The following is a 13,183-nucleotide window of genomic DNA, read 5'->3' as shown; positions in this document are numbered from 1 at the left end:
AGAAGGTTGGCCAGCCTGCTTTTATGTCCTCAGTCCTAGTGGTGTGGTGGTTAAGAGCTACGGCTGCTAACTAAAACGTCTGCAGTTCGAATCCACCAGGCGCTCCTTGGAAACTCTATGGGGCAGTTCGTTCTACTTTGTCCTACAGGGTCACTATGAGTCGAAATCAACTCGATGGCAATGGGTTTGTATTTTTTTGGCAGGCCTAACTATTGCCAGACAAAATGATTCCTCCCAGTCCTACTATATCTTACTTAACAAGGAGTCTAAATTAAGATTTCCGGGCAAAAACTTTCTCTTAATAATTCGATTGATTTTGCTTAGTGTCCTCTTTGCATATATTTTTAGTTGCAGGGAGCTAATGAAGAATTTGGAGATTCCTGGCTCTGGGTATACATTTTATGACAATTATTACTATTTTGCTACATACTTCTAATGAATTTAGTTATGAGAAAGGTATTCATAATTGATGAAACCTGAACTGCTTAGGTAACAAATGTTTTTCCATTTTAAAAAGTAAACATATTAAAATAAAGCAGAATTAAAATTACAAAAGCTCTGTGTCTTTATACTCTACAAAATATACTTTGCAGTGAAAAAGTATGGGCTTTGTTTTTATTTGTTTATTACCAGAATATATAAATACAGCATATTAAAGTACCACCCAAAATTTGGCATACCAGAAATGCCTGTACTGTAATATGCAGAGTAACTAAGAAGTATAGCCACCAACTCTGTGGCATGTAGTTCTGCTTCTCAGCATGACATCAATTATATACATTCAAAACAGAGAATTTGAATCCACAAGTAAATCTCATCAAGTTTAGTTAAAACAGGCCTATTTTAGAGGGATAAGTATGTAAGAATTTCTTTTTAATTTAATGTAAATCTTATTTTTGTGAGAATTATATCTCAATTAAAAAAAACTGATTTACTAATAAACTGATGTCAAAATTAATCTTCTATTGTCAGAGGGAAATGTATGCATTTAATATCATTTCATTCAACAATCACTTATTGAGCTCTTACAATACATAAGGGATTGATTTCAAGGAGAGTACAACCTAAAAATGGGCACAGAGGTTAGTGAGAATACTACTGTATTTGTGGAGGTGAAATATAGTGATAGTGGTAGCAATGAAATGATGAGAAGCAATTTGGGCACATTTACAGAAGAATGAATAAAATTTGCATATGGATACTAAAGAAGATGAAAAAAATCCAAAAGTCTTTTTAGGTTTGTGGCCTGTGTGACTGAAAGGACAGTGGTGTAAAATGGAAAAAGTAAAGTTGGAAGAGAGAGGTGACTTGACAAAATGCAAATGAATTCAGTTTTGGTGCACTGAATTTGAGGACACGTGAAAGAAAAATCCAGAAGTTACATGGAAATAGAAGGATGAAAAGTTTGCATCTAAAAATACAGATTTGGTATTTAATAGAGAGGCAATACCTAAAGCTGTGGAATGAGGTAACCAAGGGAAAGAATGTAGGGAAAGGAAGAGTATAAAGGATAAGGCCACATCTGGAGGGCAGGGAAAAAAAACGGAGAGAAGTCAGTAGCAGTTAGGGAGGTGTTTTTTTTTTACAGAAGAGGAGGTGATTGAAGAAATACAATATGTATAATGGAAACCAAGGGAAAAGAAAGCCAGTGGAGGACGGATTAAAACTTCTAGAGCTATAGAGATACAGAAGAGAATGAGGTGTAATTAACTATTATTTTATAGAAAACCTGTTGCCATCAAGTTGATTCCGACTCATAGTAACCCCATAGGACATAGCAGAACTGCCCCACTGGATTACCAAGGAATGGCTGTTGGATTCGAACTGCTGACCTTTTGGTCAGCAGCTGAACTCTCAACCACTGCGCCACCAGAGCTCCTTTACAAAGAGTAGTTATCAACGAAATTAACAAATATAATTTCAAAGAGTGGTGGAGCACAAACCAGGCTGGTAGGGCATTATTAAGTAAGCTGAAGAAGTACATAGAGGCTAGTTACAAACTGTCCTTTTGAGAAGTTTTAGAGTTTCATTTGCAATTGAAAAAGGAAAGTCCTTTCACAAGTTTTTCATATCTATTATCTCTGATATCAAAATCCATAATGTTCTTTAAATTTTCTTTTCATGACTCATTTAGTCAGGATGATTTTCTCAATTAACACATACTTTATTTTAAATCACTGTTTATTTCCCAGAGATACACCGAAACAAACAAAAAAACACAAATTTTTAAGTGACACATAAGGTCTTCATGTTCTAGTTCTTGCTTTTCTTTCAAAGACACCCATGACTTTCCAACTCACACTGTGCTCCTGTTACACTGAACTCTCCCTGCTTGTCTGCTTTTGCACATACCATGTCCTCTGTGTGAAATGCTATTTTCCTTACTTAATCTAAAGACTCAGCTGAAAAAGCAGCTATGTTTAAGCCTTCCCTGACACATTCTTTGCTGTGTTCTCACTGCAAGTTTACAGTTTACAAGCACGTCTCACATTACAATTATCTGTACTGTAATTATATGTTTGTCTCCCTAGACCTGAGTTACTTGAGGGCCAGCACTGTTCTTGCATCCTGAGGGTCTAGGATATAGTAGGTTAAATAAATGTTTATTGAATGAAAGAACGAACACATTAGAAAATCTTTAAAAAAAAAAAAAAAAAAAAAGACTGATTTCTTTGAGGGAGCATTCACATGTATCAGAGGTTCTAATTCATTATGCTTTAAGGGACAGCAGTATGTTATAAAAAACAGAACCCGTTTACAAAGTAAAAAAATTTACCTTTATGTTTTCGTAAAAAATCAATACTCTTCTGTAGAACAGTGGATTTGTCCATCTTTCTAGCATTACCAGGAAGCATGGATCCCAGTTCTTTAATGAGAACATTAAACTGATCTCTACGTTTCTTTTCAGATTTGTTTCTAGACACTCTGATAAAATGAGAAATTAAAAAGTTTTAAAACAATCCATTTAATTACGCATATAGTTTAATACAATGCTCAATTTGAACATGACTACACAGCATTTACTTCTACCAATATATTGTTGTTGTCTGCTGCTGAGTTGATGCCAACTCATAGCAACCCTGTAGGACAGAGTAGAACTTTAATATTTATTTATATCCTAGATTACCAACAATAAACAGTTAATTTGGGCAATAATTTTTCATTTCTATTTATCACTAAAGAAACTTCTACATACTAAGCATTTGGACATACATGTTTTTACGAAAACAGGAGTAAGACAAACTGCATTCCAATCTCAGGTTTTATGTAATACAAAATTTACCAAGGATTGCTTTTTCTTTGTAAGGTTATTGTGAATATTACTGAGATTTTTTTGTGAAAATATAAATTATCAAAAATTATTCAATAAGAAGAAAATTATCCAGCCAATGGAACTTTTAAGTCATAAATAAAAATCTAAAAATGAAACTCCGCCTACCCCTACCCGCAGGCTTACCTACACATTCTTCCCCTTTATGCCTCTGTACTCTTTCATCCCAGCCTCCAACACTGAGCTGTAACCTTTGGTTTGCGTATCTGTCTCTCCATTAGGCTGCAGGCTCTTTAAGAACAGAGCCCACATTTTTTTATCAAGGCACTTAAGCACGCCACCTAACAAATAGGAAGCACTCAGAATATATGTGCTAAATGAAAAATTACTGCTATTCTACAGCAGCAAAATATGTAAATCACAGAAAAATAGATATATTGTGTTTTATAAAATGGGTCTTTTGAAAATTTACATACAAGTATTTTTAATTATAATTAATTGAATTGTATTTGCTGATTTCTATAAAATGTGATAATTTTTAGCTCTACTTTTGATAAATTTCAATACAGTCCTGATTTGTAATTTTTGGCTTTCAGCTTTGCAGCCATCTTTCTGCTCACTCTCCTCCCCCTGTGTAATATGAAGCAATAATCAGTAAACAAAGAGTTGCACTAGGAGCTGTTGATTCTTAAATGAATGCAATTATTTATAAATCAGCTGATTATTTTGTAACACCTCTAAATGTATGCTTTGTGAAGTCAGATTTTCTAATTCAGTTTTTGTTTAAGCAAAACATAATACTTTTATAAAAGATCAAAGGGTAATTTTAATTTACAGATTGAATACTGATATTCTAAGGTTTTTCCACCTTGATAATAATATAACTAAATTCTTAGGGCAAAGCGCTTCTGGAAATCATTGATTTATTATTTATTTACTATTACATGTATTTTTATTCCTTTATTTACTATTTTACATCTCAAGTAGAACTACCTTTTTGCTTTATCCTTGTCATCTTCTTCCACCAAACCATCAAAAATACTACTGTCATCTCTAAAAGAGAAAAAAGAGTGAACAGAGAAAACAGGTGCAGACTCACTAAGCAACACTGATACTAAAATGACATGTGAATCAACTCAGTTATAGCCTAGGATTGCACTGATTCAAACTCACTAACTTGTTTACTAATAAATATTAGAAAAATCAAAGTTTAGCTATGTTTAGTTACAATTTTAAGAATTTATTTACAAGTATGAATTTTTAACGTATTTATTTAGCTCTGTATAAAACAACGTGCTAAGAATTTAATTTAACCACGGCTTAAATATCTTGTTTCAAACTTTAAGTAATCAGTGATTACCTACAGATAGTGTATTTGCCATTTTATAAAATCATTCACTTGAAATTATTTTTATTAATTATAACAGCATAGTTTTAAAAACGTATTTTCTTAGACATATACTTTATAAAACCACAAATTAATCATAAATATCACAATACTTAGCATATTAACTTATACATTTTATTTACTGATTCATTTGACAAATGTTTATTAGCACCCATGTGCCAGGCACTGTTCTAGGCATGATTACAGAGCAGTGAACCAGACATATACGTCCCTGCTTTTCTGCACCTTATTTTCTAGTGGAAAGAAAGAAAAAAAGGAACAAACAGGAAAATGTATGATAAGCCTCATATTTTAAAAAATATGAGTTACTTGGTGGTTACTTTAGACTGAGTGGTCAAGGCAAGGACTTGCTGAGGTCGAGACGTGAGCTGAAATCTAAATGACAGGAAGGAGCTGACATGGGAAGACCTAGGGAAAGAGCCTTTTTAACGAATGAAATCAAGAGCACTGGTGGCTAGCCCCTTACTCTTAAGGAGCAATAATAAACAATTTCAAGCAATTTATGAGGTTTGAAATGAATTCACTATTCACCTTCTGTGGCCTTACAAAAGCCTATGAAGTTCCTCCTGGACTCATCATTGAGATTATCTGCAAATCTTATTATCACAGGGCTTTTTAACCAGTCGTCCATACATGGATTTTTGGGATTCCATGCATACCCAGAATTTATGAAAAATTCTGTATTTTTATGCATTTTTCTGAAGAGTGGGTCATAAATTCCATGATATTCAGAGAGATCAGAAACCAATATTAAGACCTTTATTGTCTGAGTCTGAACTCTCTGATACCATCCTTAGGTTTCATCTTGTCTAGAATGGGAATTGGTAACCATACAGAAGCATAATGTCAAAAACATTTTTGATCTCTCAGGGCCAATGAGGAAATATCCTTTCCGAGGAGAAGACAACTTATACATCCCACCTGTAACTACTGCATAGCCCAAAGCTACTGGCAGTGGTGCAGGCAGGCCTCTTTAAGGAGACTACTTGCCCTTCAGGTCTTAAATTCTGGTAGAGTATGTATCTTTACTGCTTAGCTCATAGAAAAGGGAAGAGAGCTGCTTGTAGATATCAAAATTCACTTCCGTGTACAACTCTAGCTGCAAAACTATGGAAGAATCAGACAGTAACTTTAGAGCCAGACAGGTCAGATTTACAACACAGGTCAAAATTTCCCATCACTTACTAGCTGTGTGACCTTAATCAAGTTATTTAACCTCTCTGATCTACAGTTTCCTCATCTGTACAAATTCATGGAATTATTTAAGGTTAAATGAAGTAACATATAAAAAGCATTCTGCACATTACCTGTTAAAGAGTAGATGCTGAAAAAATGTTATTGTACTTTATCAAATCTAAGATGCCACTAATTCTATACTCACCATTATTTTACATGCCATTAAGAAAAAAAAATGCTACCAATTCAACTATGATAACCCAATTGTAAGAGGCACCCCAATTTCAGAGATAACAAAATAAACAAAAAGAAAAAATTCATCTTAGAATCAAAGAAATAAAGAGGTTTACCCTTTCCCCAAGATTAAGATTTCAATTAATAAAATCTTAAGTATAGTAACTCTTAACAATAACAAATGCTAAATTGCTGACGGATGGAGCTAATCTTATCACCTTATCACCAGGCGATCAGGAGAAAAAGGACAAGACTAAGGAGACAGAAGACTCCAGAAGGTACCAAGAAAACACTTGGAATTGTCACAATTTTTTTTTCAGAACAGCTCTGACCAAATTACACAAAATTACCGCTCGAGATCCGTTTAGAGCACAAGCTTACACTGCTGACTTTGGCTCTAGGTAACACTGATGTACCTTACTATTACGCTTTGTTTGTCCAATACAGAACCTGAGCCTCACAGTAGTAGTTACGTTTAAGCATAAAACTCCTTCCAGTTTGATACAGACGATTACTTGACTAGTGAATTTTAAAATAGCTTTAAATTATTCAAAATAAATGAGTCTCTAAAACGTACCTGTCAACAATCGAGCTCATTTTACTACAGCTTACGGTAAACAACATAACATATTACGTTTTCGTCTTGTGGTAGACATTTGTACTTCTCCTTGGGTGAAAAGAAAAACAAATTGCCATTAGTTTTCTTAAAAATTTACTTCTACAAACAAAATTATCTTGAGAAATACTATATGTCATCACAGAGACTTCAAAATCTTGTTTTCATTTGTAGAAAAGACTGAAACATTCTTTTCAAGCAAATACCTTTGGCTGGAGCACACTGAGGCTTTTTTTTTTTTTTCCTCTTAAAAAAGGACTATAGAAAAAAATTCAGGTTCATAATTCACTTTCTATTATAAGGTAATCAAAACGGGGAAAAAAACACTCTTAATATATAGCATATATATTATGACTAAATTCAGTGCCGTCCAGTCAGTTCCAAATCATAGTGAACCTACAGGAGAGAGTAGAACTGCTCCACAGGGTTTCCAAGGCTGTAAATCCTTACAGAAGGAGACTGACACAGCTTTCTCCTGCAGTGTGGCCAATGGGTTCCAACCACCAATGTTCTGGTTAGCAGCCGAGCGCTTTTAACCACTCTGTAAGTGTAAACAGGCTCTAATAACACTGTCTAATCCACGTGTGTCATCTAGCCAATAAACATTTGTTGAAAGCATATTTTCTGCTGGCCAGTATACTGGGCTTTGGGGATACCGAGATGTAATATACAGTCCCTGTAGACAAAAACTTATAGCTGGGTAGGCAGAAGGATATCTAAATTATTATGAGACATAATGAAGTATTTATTGCATAATGGCATTACTGGGAGAGGAAGAATAAAGTGTACCCATGGGAATCAGAGAGGGGAGACAGAGGAAATAATTCTTGATGACAAGATTGCCAAGTAGTCTAGATCCTTGCTACTGAAAATATGGTCCAGAGACGAGCAGGATCAGCATCAGCTGAAAAGTTTGTGAAAAGGCAGAATCTTGGGCCCCATCCTATACAGAATGCATCACAATCTACATTTTAACAAGATCCCCAGGTGATTTGTATGGCCACTTCAGTTTGAGAAGCCACAGACTAAAGGACGTGTGCTTGTGTTGCTGTCAAGTCAACTTCAACTCATAGTGACCCTACAGGACAGATTAGAACTGCCCCATATGGTTTCCAAGGAGTGCCTGGTTGATTCAAACCGTCAATCTTTTGGTCAGCAGCCGTAGCTCTTAACCACTACGCCACTGGGGTTTAGGAAAAGGTAACAGCTGAAAGGATTCTAAGCCTCAGGAACAGTGACTTGCAAAGGCACAGGCTTTCATGAGATGACAGAGAATCATATTTGAGAAATTTAAGTGGTTTAGCATTTTCCTTAGAGAAAAATATAAACCAAACCAAAAGCCAACCCCATTGTCACTGAGTTGATTCCAACTCACAATGACCCTGTATGACAGAGTAGAACTGCCTCAGAGGGATTCCAAGGCTGTAATCTTTACAGGAGCAGATTGCCACATCTTTCTCCCACAGAGCAGCTGGAGGATTCAAACTGCCGACCTTTTGGTTAGCAGCCAAGTGTGTGACCACCATGCCACCAGGGCTCCTTAGAGAAAAATTTGTTATTTTTGTTAGGTGCCACTGAGGTGGTTCCAACACACAGTGATCCCATAGGACAGAGAAGAACTGCCCCATAGGGTTTCCAAGGAGCGGATCATGGATGTAAACTGCCGACCTTTTTTTGGTTAGCAGCCAAGCTCTTAACCACTACGCCACCAGGGCTCCATAGAAAAATACAGGCATGTTATCATTTAAAGGTTTAATTACTAGAGTATAAAGTGAGAAGAGGAGTGGCAGAGATGAAGGTAAGAAAAAAGTAGAGAAGAGCCTTATTATAAAGGGTCTCATGCCTACATGAAGATATTAAAACCTACTACTTTAAAATTAAATCACACACACAAAAAAAATCACAAGCAGGCCTAAAATCTGTCTTTCCTTATTCTATATAATCTTTCTAAAAGCGTAAGGCAGGTTTTATATGTGCAAGATACTATATTCTATAATCATGGATTAAATATTAAATAACCACCTTAATTCTAATAAACATCCTAATAGTTCTGAGATATAAGAAATTCTACTTTAACTATTATCTTTTTAAAATTTAGAAAATGTAAATTAATGTGTAATTCTTGCTAACAAGAGAAGATAAAAGGTGTTCCAAGAACATTAGATTCTAAAACCTTCTATCATTGTTTTCAAATGTACCTTCCTGAGAAAAAGAGAATAACCCTTGATAAATGATGCTGCACTGCCTATATGGTTATGGCTGCAGAGGCAGGGATGTAAAAGCCCAAGAGTTCTTCAAGGAAAATGAGCAGAGGAGTCAAAGGCAAAAATAAAAAGGACAAACACCAGGATAAAATACTATGATTTTTTATGTCTGGGGAAACATCAACAGATAGAACACAGAGTTACAGAATTTTAGTTAGAAGAGGCTTTAAAGATCACCTCTCTGGTCCAACAAACATACTTAATCTTCACGATAATAACAGAGGCTGGTTCTATTACCAGAACAAAAAGAACAGCACCAAGATAATGAGTCAATTTGGGTGAATTAAAAAACAACAGATTCAGTTTAAGTTACAAAGCTAGTTTTGAAGATTATGTGACACCTAATATATGTTTAATTATCAAAAGGTAGAAATAGAGCAAACTAGCAAAAAAAAAAAACCTGGGTATAAGAAGAGTGAATCGAAAATAGTTTAGAAGCTATAAATTGATGCTTTATTAGGCTATTTTGTACTGTTAACGATATTCTTCCAAAAATTACTTGTTTTCCAGCTAACTGAGCATAAGACTATATTTACAGCAATCTAGCCCAAGATATTTTCTCTATTTTTCCAGCCAATTTATTGACATGATATACATTTGTTAGAGTGAGGTATAACTGCAGTTTCAACATCCTCACTTCTACTGTCTCATAAACTGTATTTTCTTGGTCTTTTTATAATCCAGAAGTTATTAGGTTTAGGATCCACCCCCCAACCTGGTATGACTCCAGTAACATAATAAAAGAAAAACCCTATCTCAGTGTTTATTTTCAATCAATGTACACATGCACAAAGTTTAAAGAGTCCAAATAGTATTACGAAGCTTGTGAAAAAACTAGAAGTTCTTTGACCTCCGTCTGTCACCTTCAACCACTTTAATCTCTTTAACTGTTCCTGTCAGTATTTAACTCCTTACCTATAACATCTTTTGTTACTTCCCGATTCTTTTAGTTTTAGCTGCCTGGACAGATTGAGTTTATGCTAGTTACCTCAGTGTAATTATTAATAATATCCCCTTTGAGCCTCAAAAAGTTCTCAAAAGTGTGTTGTTTTATTGTCAACTACTAAATTTCACTAAGAAAGATGAGAATCTCTCTTTCACGTTCCCATCCTTGACTCATACACATGCAAACCCTCCCAAACTCCAAATATTTTAATTCTGGTTAAGTGGTTATATTCAATGAAAATGAAAACACTTCCTATCAGAACCTTTGGGACACAGCTACAGCAGTCCAGAGGTCAATTTATAGCAATAAATGCACACATCCAAAAAGATGAAAAGGCCCAAATCAAAGAATTATCCCTACAACTTGAATAAATAGAAAGAGACCAACAAAAGAAACTCTCAGGCACCAGAAGAATGCAAATAATAAAAATTAGAGCAGAATTAAATGAAATATAGAGAACAGAGAAACAATTGGAAGAGTTAACAAGACCAAAAGACAGTTCTTTCAAAAAACTAATAAAATTGATAAACCACTGGCCAAACTGACCAAAGAGAAACAGGAGGGAAGCAAATAATCTGATTAAGAAATGAGATGGGTGACATTACAACAGACCCAACTGAAATCATATCGAATTACTATGAAAAACTGTACTCCAACAAATTTGAAAACCTAGAAGAAATGGACGAATTTCTAGAAACACACTACCTACCTAAACTAACACAGAGGTAGAACAACTAAATAAACCCATAACAAAAGACAAGACTGGAAAGGTAATTAAAAAAACTCCCAACAAAAAAAAGCCCTGGCCTGGAAAACGTCACCGTCATGTTCTATTAAGCTTTCAGAGAAGAGTTACCACTACTACTACTAAAGGTACTGCAGAGCATAGAAAAAGATGGAATACCCCCAAACTCATTCTATGAAGCCAGCATATCCCTGATACCAAAACCAGGTAAAGACACCACAAAAAAGGAAATTACAGACATATATCCCTCATGAACTTAGATGCAAAAATCCTTAACAAAATTCTAGCCAAGAAAATTCAACAGCATATCAAAAAAATTATTCACCATGACCAAGTGGGATTCATACCAGGTATGCAGGCATAGCTCAACATTAGAAAAACAATCAATGTAATCCATCATATAAATAAAACAAAAGACAAGAACCACATGATCTTATCAACTGATACAGAAAAGGCATCTGACAAAGTCCAACACCCATTCATGATAAAAACTCTCAGCAAAATAGGAATAGAAGGAAAATTCCTCAGCATAATAAAGGGCATTTATACAAAGCCAATAGCCAACACCATCCTAAAGGAAGGGAGTCTAAAAGCATTCCCCTTGAGAACAGGAACCAGACAATGATGCCCTTTATCACCACTCTTACTCAACATTGTGCTGAAGGTCTGCCAGAGCAATTAGGCTAGAAAAAGAAATAAACGGTATCCAGATTGGTAAGGAAGAAGTACAAGTATCTCTATTTGCAGGTGACATGATCTCACACACAGAAAACCCTAAAGAATCTTCAAGAAAACTACTGAAACGAGTAGAGTTAGCAGGGTATCAGGACGTAAGATAAACATACAAAAATCAGTTGGATTCCTCTACACCAACAAAGAGTACACTGAAGAGGAAATCATCAAATGAATACCATTTACAGTAGCCCCCCAAGAAGATAAGATACTTAGGAATAAATCTAACCAGAGATGTAAATGACCTATACAAAGAAAACTACAAGACACTGAGGCAAGAACTCAAAAGAGACCTAAAAAAAAACAAAAAACAAAAAAGAGACCTACGTAAGTGGAAAACATACCTTGCTCAAGGATACAAGCCTTAACTTTGTAGAAATGTCTATTCTACCAAAAGTGATCTATAGATACAAAGCAATTATGATCCAAATTCCAATGACATTTTTTAACGAGATGGAGAAACAAATCACCAACTTCATATGGAAGGGAAAGAGGCCCTGGATAAGTAAAGCATTACTAAAAAAGAAGACTACAGTGGGAGGCCTCACGCTACCTGATTTTAGAACATATTATACCGCTACAGTAGTCACAACAGCCTGATACCAATGGGACAGAATTGCGAATCCAGACATAAATCCATCCACATACGAGCAGCTGATATTTGACAAAGGCCCAAACTCAGTTAAACAGGGAAATGACAGTTTCTTTAACAAATGGTACTGGTAAAACTGGATATCCAGCTGCAAAAAAATGAAACAAGACCCATACCTCACACCATGCATAAAACCTAACTCAAAATGGATCAAAGACCTAAATATAAATTCTAAAATGATAAAAATCATGGAAGAAAAAATAGGGAACAATGCTAACCCAGACCAATGCTAGGAGCCCTAATACATGGCATAAACAGTATGCAAAGCATTACTAACAATGCACAAACACCAGAAGAGAAACTAGATAACTGGGAGCTCCTAAAAATCAAACACCTATGCTCATGCAAAGACTTCCCCAAAAGAGTAAAAAGATTACCTACAGACCAGGAAAAAGTTTTTAGCTATGACATTTCTGATCACCAAGTGATCTTTAAAATATACATGATACTGCAAGAACTCAACAAGAAAAAGACAACCCAATTAAAAATTGGGCAGAGGGTATGAACAGGCACGTCACTAAAGAAGACATTCGGGTAGCTAACAGATACATGAGGAAATACTCATGATTTTATTAGCCATTGGAGAAATACAAATTAAAGCTGCAATGAGATACCATGTCACTCCAACAAGGCTGACGTTAATCCAAAAAACACAAAATAATAAATGTTGGAGAGGTTGTGGAGAGACTGCAACACTTATTTACTGCTGGTAGGAATGTAAAATGGTACAAGCACTTTGGAAATCGATTTGATGCCTCCTTAAAAAGCTAGAAATAGAACTACCGTACGATCCAGGAATCCCACTCCTTGAAAAGTATCCTGGAGAAATAAGAGCCTTTACATGAACAAATATATGCACACCCGTGTTCACTGCAGCACTGTTTACAACAGCAAAAAGATGGAAGCAACCAAGGTGCCCATCAACGGATGAATGGGTAAATTATGGTATATTCACATAATGGAATACTACACATCAATAAAGAACAATGATGAATCCATGAAACATTTCAGAATGTGTAGGAACCTGGAAGGTATTATCCTGAATGAAATTAGTTAGCTGCAAAAGGAGCACTATTATAAAAAAAAAAAAAAAACTCAAAAAATAGTTTAAACTGAGAAGAAAACATTGTTTTGCGGTT

At 35.1% G+C, this 13,183-nt stretch overlaps 1 protein-coding gene across 18 annotated transcripts in view; it reads right to left on the bottom strand.

The window, feature by feature from the left end:
• CLOCK (clock circadian regulator) overlaps window positions 1-13,183 on the bottom strand; it is a 144,371-nt gene that overhangs the window by 54,511 nt on the left and 76,677 nt on the right. For 17 of the 18 annotated variants that reach the window (XM_023555062.2, XM_064285773.1, XM_064285777.1 and 14 more), the window contains 3 exons: window positions 6,667-6,756; window positions 4,265-4,324; window positions 2,777-2,925 (listed from right to left, as the gene is read on the bottom strand). In XM_023555062.2, the coding sequence (XP_023410830.1) occupies window positions 2,777-2,925; window positions 4,265-4,324; window positions 6,667-6,713 (256 nt within the window). In that variant the 5' untranslated portion in view covers window positions 6,714-6,756. Of the gene's footprint in view, window positions 1-2,776; window positions 2,926-4,264; window positions 4,325-6,666; window positions 6,757-13,183 lie in introns of those variants that run through there. The other variant, XM_023555067.2, reaches the window with a different exon arrangement.

The sequence above is a fragment of the Loxodonta africana genome, chromosome 5 (genome assembly GCF_030014295.1).
Source record: "Loxodonta africana isolate mLoxAfr1 chromosome 5, mLoxAfr1.hap2, whole genome shotgun sequence".
NCBI classification, from domain to species: domain Eukaryota; kingdom Metazoa; phylum Chordata; class Mammalia; order Proboscidea; family Elephantidae; genus Loxodonta; species Loxodonta africana.
This window is presented reverse-complemented; position numbering and strand designations above follow the sequence as displayed.